We start from the raw sequence: 10,372 nt of genomic DNA, 5'->3' as shown, positions 1-10,372 counted from the left end.
CAAAATAAATGTGACAATTTTAAATATATTTGGTTTATTTACAGTGGGAAACAATCATTCCCTAGTTGCATGTAATTTTTAATTCTAAATCCCAAACACACTATCTGCTACAATTGTTTAGACAGGACAGCACATACTACAGCCTTTGATTTAATTAACAGTCGTGATGCACTGATCGAAATAGGGAAGAAACCCAAATCAGAGAATGGGTACACAGACGTGGTTCGATCCTCAGATGAGTGAATATCAACTGTGTCACATGGAATCACTCGGTATTTTTATATTTGATATCTTCCAAAACCTATCCCCGTCAGTAGGCCCATTGGGCTATTTCTCGTTCTAGCCAGTGCACCACGACTGGTATATCAAAAGTACTACCCTGTCTGTGGGATGGTGCATATAAAAGATCCCTTGCTGCTAATCGAAGAGTAGCCCATGTGGCGACAGCGGGTTTCCTCTCTCAATATCTGTGGTCCTTAACCATATGTCTGACACCATATAACCGTAAATAAAATGTGTTGAGTGCGTCGTTAAATAAAAATTTTTTTTTTTTCCAAAACCTATATCGGGTACGTTTGCCAAGAAACTACCTGCATTGTCACTATTGTTATGGATTTTATACTGGATGCAAGGGAATGAAAATTCTATTTGAAATATATATATCCGTAAAAAAAATAAAAATAATAATTAATATACATAATTAAAAATATTATACAAGTATTTGCTCATGCGAACAAAAATATGTAGAAAATTAGGCTGTTTATATTGTGAGCTTTTTATTAACGAACAAGGAAAGAAAGTTTTTTGAGCAGTGGTGATATCCAGAATCCAGAAAATTTCAGAGGATGTTCAATACACATCTCTGAAGAATACTGTATTACGGTATGAAATTATTACAAACAGGATTTGTCTGTAAAATCCATCTGAAAGTTCATTTAACTGTAGAGCCAGCCATCCACCCAGAACCCACCTTGTAAGCCTGTGCATTCCATCTTCTGGGGGGCGGGACGTATCCCAGTGGTAAGGCGCTCGCTTGATGCGCGGTCGGTGTGGGATTGATCCCCGTCGGTAGGCCCATTGGGCTATTTATCATTCCAGCCAGGTAACCACGACTGGTATATCAAAGGCTGTGGTATGTACTACCCTGTCTGGGGGATGGTGCATATAAAAGTTCCTTTGCTGCTAATCGAAAAGAGTTGCCCACGAAGTGGCGACAGTGGGTTTCTTCTCTCAATATCTGTGTGGTCCATAACCATGTCTGACGCTATATAATGCGACGTTCACACAGTGCTGATTATGGCTCTCGTTTGAGATCAGACAGCGCTACGACACGAAAAGTGAAAAAGTTGGATTACTATCCTCAATGATCTGGAATGTCCTATCATTGTCTGAACGCAGTCGTATACGTTCGTAACAAAGTCCTACGGATCGCGAATGGTCCGGAGAGGTCGACCAAGCACTCCCGACAGTTAGGTGCGTCCCGTAACATTCGGGAAACTCAGCCGATTTTGTCTAGTCGGATTACAATCGTGACTGTCGTGACAGATTCTGCTGTATCGGATCAAAATCGTAACAATGTCCTGTGTTGTCTGGACGGTGTTCTGTGGGTCGGGACGCTGTCTTGATGAACGGGCATGATCTGGACTATCACGTGACTAACGGTTTTCTAACGGATGTCTTCCGTCAGCGTCGGTACACTGTCGGATCGCATTCGGGACAGATTTGGTAGTTTTTTTTACCATGCGAAAGATACAAATCGGATCAGAATCGGATTGAGAACTGGAGAATCGGGACAAATTCGGCTGGAAACGGCTGAATCGGGACGCTTCCTGAACAATATCAGATTGTTGTCGTGATTTCCCGCCACAAATCACAGGATCTTGATCAGAATTTTGACAGATTTTAATCGGGAATGGGCCTATCAAGGACGGCAGTAAAAAATCCTGAATGTGTGACTGAAGCTTAATCGTAAATAAAATGTGTTGAGTGTCATTAAATAAAACATTTCCTTCTTCCATCTTCTGTATAATTCGTGGCAGGCAAGCCAAATATATCAAGTCTCCTCAATGGAAAGGAATTAACCCCAACATTATATTAATTTTCACATAACTGAATCAGCCCTTCAAGGTAAATAAAGCCTTTTATGTCCATTTCACTGCAGGTGAGGAAAAATGACATCCAGACTCAATAAAATGGAATCCCAGTCTCCATTGAAAAATTTACATAAACTGGCCAGCAGCCACCCACCCAAGCCTCTGCATCCCTCTCGTCTGCCCATTACGTAGCAGGTGAGATAAAATGACACAACTGCAAGTCTTCTTAATGAAAAAGAAATTCTCCATTTGCTTTCTGCCTATTGTACTAAGTTCAGCCTGTGAAAATAGACACTATTTTGGGGTAATCTACAAGCTTATGTTTGGATTAAGTTAAAACAAAGTAAAACATGATTTTGGAAATATCCTTAAAAATAGACTAGAGTTTGTCTCCATAACCGTTACTTTTCAGAGGTATTGCATTTTAAAAAATATGAAAAATGTACTGCGTGGTATTAGAAACACTAGGATGTGCAGAAATGAATAAATCTAACCAATAAAATCTAAGTAATGTCTCATTGAGATTAATTTTAATTATCAAAAATGGTTCTAATATTGAAATATATTCCTTAGTGTTTAAAAACTAGGGTCCATCACTTCAAGGAGTGACAAACATAACAAAATTGTACGAGTCTTTATCAACAAAAGGAAGATATCCTACTTGAAATTTCACAACTGCAGACATGGCAGCCCACCAAAACCTCCTCTGCCTTTTTGGGGAAGATGCCACAAAAGATTATACTAACAAACTGTGTGTGGATCTCTTTCATTAAAAGAAACAGGGATATACCAATAAAATGTACAGTCGCTGTCAGAGGTCTAATATATGGTAATTGTGAGGAATTGTCCAGAGTAGGACAAGGGATTCTGTAATTGTTTTGGAGGGGGGGGGGGGGGGGGGGGGGGGGGAACGACGACAAATGACAACTGCATTGTTTTGGGTTAAAGGCTCTTTAATGGCTGACAATAGATTCCATTTTTATATCCCCAAGTATGTGACACCAGGGCAAATGGAACTGGTCACACTTAAAAGGATTGACGTATCTTAAATCTTCTCTAGAAATATCTTCCAATAAATTGAGCAAACATGAAGTATCAACTCCAGAAGAGCAAACTATAATGTGGACTAATATAAATTACCATTCAGGTTTCAACAAATCCACTGGCCCTCGGTCCTGGCTAGTGGAAATTATCAACTGTATTACTATAATACATTGGGCACTGGTCAAAGCTTCTTGAGGGCCAGTGACTTTCTCAAACATTTGTCAAACATCGACCCTATTATTGTAGCAAAACAGCATGTTGGTGACAAATTTAGTTCCACTGAAGAGTGCCTCTTTTATTTTATTATGACTATTAGGTTATGCAGTGATCAAAGGGGCCAACTCCCATAATTATGGTGTAAAAACAGGGTTGATTCCTGCATCTAGAAATGAATATCATATCATGGTTTGCTCGCGTTTTAGTAAGTTACTTCCTTTTTCAGACACCTCAAAGTAAAGAGTGAAAATATTTTACACTCGCAACACTTCATGTGTTCCCTAATATCTGTAACAAGTCAACGACCATAATACGACAATGAATAGGCTGCCACATTAAATCATACACAAGGCTCGAAATTCATCTTGTGGAATGGAAAAGAATATTTGTGTCTGACATTTTAATCCGATAGCAAATGCTACAAACTGAGTACTTCTAGAACACTTGTAATAATATAAACTACCTTTATTAAATTTTTTAACAATATCTAATTTAATATTGGTCATCCAAATGTCACTAAATTTTTTTTTATCTTAATTGTAAGCTGTTGTACAATGCTTATTTTTATAAAGTACAATATGCATTTGAGTGGCAATAAGCTTTTGCTCCCTGCCAGTTTCAAGTCTTGATATGATGGTGCATGATTTGCTATATCTTAATCCACTTCAAAAACAAAGTCTGCCAAATTATCTCCTGTCGAGTCCATTGTGTTTAGTTAAAGTCAATACTCTGTTAATATATACATATATAAAAAATTTAATTGTGAAGGTTTTTCACAATTAATTCCATAGGAATTTACAACTAGGAAAGGTAAAAAAATATGCTGCTATAGATAGATTCAAATTTTATTAAAAATATAACAGGACTATTTGATAGTTACTAGATTTGCAGCATTAGCATCATTGTTAATTTTGACCAGACTATCGGCATACTGAAGCTGATCGTTGTTCTCATATTCACTCATATCCAAGGCAACAAGACAACTCTCTTTCACAACTCGTTCAGGGTCTTTCAAGTAATCCTTGAGAATGTCTATACATTCTGGTGTCGCTATGGCTCCCAGAGCCTCGGCACATTCATGTCTGACCATTGGGTTCTCATTACGGTCGCACAGGTTTTCAGAGAGCTGCTTCACACAAACATCACTCTGAATCTGTCCAAGAACGTAGGCAACTTCATGTCGAAACAGTGCACTTTTACATTTCAACCCTGCAAATAGAAATATGCAGTGAAAACATACAAGAAACATAATTCAATAAAAAAAAAAAAATTTAATCACTAGAAAAACAAGCTTTCCTCTAAATATAGTATTGAGTTCAGATTTTTCTGATGCAAATGCATACTTGTATTCAAATTTTACAATAATACAAGAGATTAAAATTTAATGGATTCATTTATTAAACACACACAACAAACTTTCAAAGACTGGTCATAATACAAAACAAATGTTAAATCATTTAATAACAATGATTTAAGAACTGGGTTCTTACACAGAGTCATCAACTAAATTCCATGACTTTTAAGGAGTTTTTGTTACGATTTTTAAAGTGTTTTCTACAATTATCAACATAATGAGTTGATGCAAATTGCCATTCTTCTTAAATAGTTAACAAATAGTTTGCTACCAGCTTTCATTATCCATTACCCATCTCTAACTTCCATGACTTTCCTGGCCTGGAATATGACGTTTGCAAATTCCATGACTTTTTAATATTTCCAGACAGATAATTTATTAACGTCTCATCTTATGTACATAACACATTTACAAAATAAAACAAACATGAAAGTACATGAACTATTCATTATGGAATTATGAGAGACAGTATATTTAAGTAATACAAGTAGGTAGCATTAAAATAATAATAACAACACTATTCATTTTGTGTATATAAAACGTCTCTACGACATTGTAAAATATAAAGACAAGTTTTGGCCATTATAAATGCAAGGTTAGGCTCCAACATTAAAACACATAACTTTTCCATGAACAATTAACCTGTCTATTTTCATTACCTTCAGCCAAAGCTTGAACTGACTCTGAAGTGGCCGTATTTCTAAGTGAGAACATTGCCCTGTATCTCTCAAAGAGTGGCTGGGATTCGTCCAGCAGTAACGCCTTCAGTTGTAACACTCCCATGTCAACTGATGCAGGTGCTGGGTCTACAGACTTGTAAGGATTCTGTGATAGACAGCTTTCTTTCTCTGGGTTGTTCAACCATTCAATTCGCTTCACTGCAAGCTGGCAGGTTTCTGCGACCTAGAAAAACATTAATGAATGAAAAAATAGCCACTAGTATATAACTCTAGAGTGATTTTATAACTTATACAGGCCTTCGGATTTCACAGAAACAATCGTTTCTGGTAGTGTCGGTAAAATAATGGAACCAAAATTTCATTTTCCATGATTATTATACGAGTACAACTGTTCAACAACAATAATATATATATATAATTAATTTTTAAAAACAGTTTCCGATGGGTTCCCATGATCACAAGGCACGGAACCAAAAATGTACATGTACATCAGCACTGCTTAAAGATGACCGGCCTCATGGTTAGGCCATCGGTCTACAGGCTAGTAGGTACTGGGTTCGGATCCCAGTCAAGGCATGGGATTTTTAATCCAGATATTGACTCCAAAAACCCTGAGTGAGTGCTCCTCAAGGCACAATGGGCAGGTGTAAACCACTTGCACCGACCAGTGATCCATAACTGGTTCAACAAAGGCCATGGTTTGTGCTATCCTGCCTGTGGGAAGCGTAAATAAAAGATCCCTTGCTGCCTGTCATAAAAGAGTAGCCTATGTGGCGACAGCGTGTTTCCTCTAAAAAAAAAACCAGTGTCAGAATGACCATATGTTTGACGTCCAATAGCCAATAAGATAAAAAATCAATGTGCTCTAGTGGCGTCGTTAAATAAAACAAACTTTACTCTTTTTTTGCATAAAGATGTTATTAAATTAACATAATCTAAGCATAATACAAATATATTAACAACTTATTAGTAAAAAGGTATAGTCATTTGTATGTATGTGTGTTATTTGAAGTCATGTTTTCATTAAATAATGTAAAGTTCATGAACATATCTCTAAATTTAAAGTAGAACGTGTCAGTATTGTAGTTATGTACTAATATCTGTAAATTAACATTCAAATAAATTTTCAAACAAAAAATTGCGTATTGACATAAGACAGCTTTTTTCAAAGAGATTGTCTATTCTACCATAAAACAATTTTCAAACAGACTTGAACCCCCCATAAGTGAAAAGAAACAGCATAACCATTCTGACATAAAGAATAATTCATTGTGCTACTTTGTTTATATTTACATGTACCTCAATTACTGGATCGCTGGAATATTCTTTTAAGAGACTTAAGACCTCAACTGATCCAATAGCACCCAAAGCTTCACCTACAAATAAAATATAGTACATTGTTATTATCATTGTAGTGTTATACATAGAAATCATTTTACATCAATCAATATTATTACATGTCAGTACTGATGTTTCAATGATGGATCCAGACTGGAGGGATCACAGGGTCCTGTTACACACTACCCCCCCCCCCCCCCCCCCCCCCTCCCCCAATCACCTGTTTGAAGTTCCCGTATTTAAAAAAATTATTCATCATCTGTAGGGTCGGTGTTGATAAACCAAACAAATCTTTAACCTTTTTTTTTATCATCTGCAGTATCCATTAAACTGCCCTGAAAACACATCTGTGAGCATCTTTATTTTAAAATGTTTTGGGAAACATGACCCTGAACCCCCCTACAGATCTTGCTATATTTGGGAGCAGCTAATTTCCCTTCAACAAACTCCAATTGTCCTTTTTAGAAGTTGTGACCCCCACCCCCACCCCCCCTGAAAAATCAACAGTTTATCAAATACAATAAAAAATATTACTCCAGATGAGCATTTCCATAAAAACGGTATATTTGAAAGAAAAAAATAATCGAATATTAAGATACTTTTTAACTTTTATGATCAGACATAACCTAAAGAACAGCTCAAAATTTTTGCACACATCATTGTAAAAATAAATGTATTCAAACAATAAAAATGTACCTATCCAACAGGTACCAGAATCTTTCATTATAAGTAGTAGTTTGCTCTTACAGCTCTACTTCCAATAATTTCACTAGAACAATGAAAAGTAGGTCATGGTGACCTAATAATGACACACAAGTGCTAAACATACAATAAGCGAAAGGTGGACATATAGATAATAGAGAGAGAGACACACACACATTTGAATCAGGGTCATTTAGCCAAAGTCAATGTTTTTGGAAATAACAAAAAATACTATATTTGTGTGCATTTTAGAACACAATCGGCTCATAAATAAATAACCAGTATAGTAAATTCCATAATAATAGTATGAAAAAAAAGGCTTCCCTTTGGGAAGGGAGCCCTATAAAACTTGGGGGAACAATCTCAAGTGGGAAGGGGTGGGCAAAAGGCATATTTATATGCAAGGCTCGACCGTATCAGTTAGAGGTAGCCCAGGGTGTTTTGTCTACCAAATGTTTGCTCGGGCTACCAGATGTCTAAACCTGGTAGTCCACTGGGCTACTATATATTTGTTTTACAGGTCCAGTTACTCTGCAATCAACATGTACAACTTACTATAAATGTGTATTTCTCATGATTTAAAAAAAAAAAAAATATTTTCTCCAATTGTTTTAAAATTATGGGGCAACCCATTTTTACTAGGGGCTATCAGATTGTATAACCTGGTAGCCCTGTTGGCTATAGCTGAAAAAAAAGTTAAGGTCAAGGCCTGATCTGTATAAAGAGATTGAAAAGAGGCTATTTGTCCAAGAATGGATGATCATGAAGACACCAACATCCCCCTCCCCTTCCTGGCATGGACTAAGTTTAGGAGTTTACCTGCTTCATGACGAACCATTGTTTCCTGGGTATCGTCTTTCAAAATGTTTACTAATACTGGAATGGCATTTGTATCTTGCATCTGACCCAGACAATAGGCCAATTCGTGTTTCAGAAGTGCAGACTGGTCATCAAAACATCGTGATATCGAGTCGATTGCCAAACGTCCGCCAACATTTCTTAGTGTAAATAAAGCTCGGAATCTTTCAGTTAATGGTTTCGATTTGTCCTCCAATATTTGGCCAACAGAAATTACTGACGCTTTATCATCTAAAGACATTTTCCCTTTTTCTAAGTTACAAAATCATAATTTTTCACGTGTGGCTACGTCAAATATTTGTTACATAGACAGAAAATGTCCATATGCATGATGTGGGCATGCGCAAGTTGGCCGAAAACACTCGAGTACCATTCGGAATATACCGGCCTATTACGGATACTCCGGCCGGGTAGTAACGAATGATCTCGGATCCACGACTTTCGTTTCATTTCGTGTTCATCAAATAAAACCCAAACTAATGTATTCTCGTGTTCAGTACGAGACGTAGCTCAGTGGTAAAGCACTCGAAGTATGATTGACTGTAGGATCGATTACCCTTTATGGACTGAAGGCTGCGTTATTTGCTGTGTTGTCTATGTATTGATATAAAAGATCCCTGGATGTTTTATGATCATTAGCTTTAAAGTTTGTTTTTGTTTAACGACATCACTAGAGCACATTGATTTATTAATCATCGGCTACTGGATGTCAGAATGAGTAGAATTTTCTTTATGAATTATATTAGAGATGCGCATCAAAATTTTAAAGGCCCACTATTTAATTTTTGGATGTAAATTTCAAAATTGTCCACTTAATTTTTGTTCTGTCCCGGGACAAGCCCCTGGCTATTCAGAGACAGGCCCATGGATGGACATGCTCGAAACTCTAGTGGTATATGAGCATGTAAAAATTATTCACACTCACTGGATGTCAAACATTTGGTAATTTTTACATTTAATCTCGGTGAGGAAACCTGCTACATTTTTCCATTAGTAGCAAGGGATCTTTTATATACACCATCCCACAGACAGGATAGCACATACTACAGCCTTTGATATACCGGTCGTGATGCACTGGCCGAAATGAGAAATACCCGTTATCTCAGAAATGAGCAGCTTGACCCTCAATTTCTCCAATTCACTTTACGGGTGGAGGGTGGTAGTATTTATATTTGTGGCGTTTATGTCAATTGATACATTTTAGCCACATATGTTACTATTGTCATCTGCGGGATTTGATTTGGTAGTATACACCCTACAGTCCCAGTTTCCTTGAGATTAAGTGGGAACAATGTATCTGCAGAATGGTCATCCTACAGATGAACGATTCATGTCAGAATCTACTTTGCACTCTTCTTGTGCAGAGTATGTATGACTGATGCGAGCACGACACAACTATTTCATCATTCCTGCACTGCCTATAGGACTGCCACTCTCCCAGGACTGGCTTGACAGCATGAAGCTTGTTCGCAACTGCACCATTCCACTAATCTTGCCACTAACAATTAACAACTAACCCATTGTCCTGGACAGACAGCCCAGATAGCTGAGGTGTGTTCCCAGGACAGTGTGCTTGAAACTTAATTCAGTATAAGCACAAAAATCAAGTTGAAATGAATGAATGAAAAGTAACAAAACCTCCCACCCACCTCGATCGAATGGCAAGTGCTTCCTTGCACCTGCCAGTCACCTCTCACCCCATCCCTTTTCCTGTCCAATGCCCATGACAGATGTGTGCTACAACAGCTTGTATGTGCACATAAAACCATGACCTGAACCGGCCTCGGTAGTGTCGTGGTTAAGCCATTAGACATAAGGCTGGTAGGTACAGTGTCACAGCCCAGTAACAGGTCCCAAACAGATAAGAACTAGTTTTAACCACTCAATGGGTAGGTGTAAGACCACTACACCACTGTCCTGACCAGACAGCCTTCACTTTGATTAGCCCGACTTGTAAAACAACATAAATACCCAGATAATTAACCAAGTGATAATTTTCTTTTCTTTGGAACTACGTAATTGGTCAGTTTTCTGATTTTAGATGGGACAGTCTACTTAATCAATAGTATAAACCAGTTGATATAATG

General features: G+C 37.4%; 1 protein-coding gene across 1 annotated transcript; it reads right to left on the bottom strand.

Moving 5' to 3' along the window:
• Window positions 1–4,182: 4,182 nt before the first annotated feature.
• On the bottom strand, window positions 4,183–8,695 carry LOC121375095 (deoxyhypusine hydroxylase-like). The gene is made up of 4 exons (XM_041502331.1): window positions 8,247–8,695; window positions 6,687–6,763; window positions 5,367–5,610; window positions 4,183–4,562 (listed from the first exon to the last, which is right to left on the bottom strand). Exons 1-4 carry the CDS (start codon window positions 8,524–8,526, stop codon window positions 4,219–4,221), a joined length of 945 nt encoding a protein of 314 aa, XP_041358265.1. The 5' UTR covers window positions 8,527–8,695; the 3' UTR covers window positions 4,183–4,218.
• Between the last annotated feature and the right edge of the window lie 1,677 nt (window positions 8,696–10,372).

The sequence above is a fragment of the Gigantopelta aegis genome, chromosome 6 (assembly GCF_016097555.1).
Source record: "Gigantopelta aegis isolate Gae_Host chromosome 6, Gae_host_genome, whole genome shotgun sequence".
Taxonomy (NCBI): Eukaryota; Metazoa; Mollusca; class Gastropoda; order Neomphalida; family Peltospiridae; genus Gigantopelta; species Gigantopelta aegis.
Note: the sequence above shows the minus strand (reverse complement) of the source record. Positions and strands in the feature narration are given on the sequence as shown.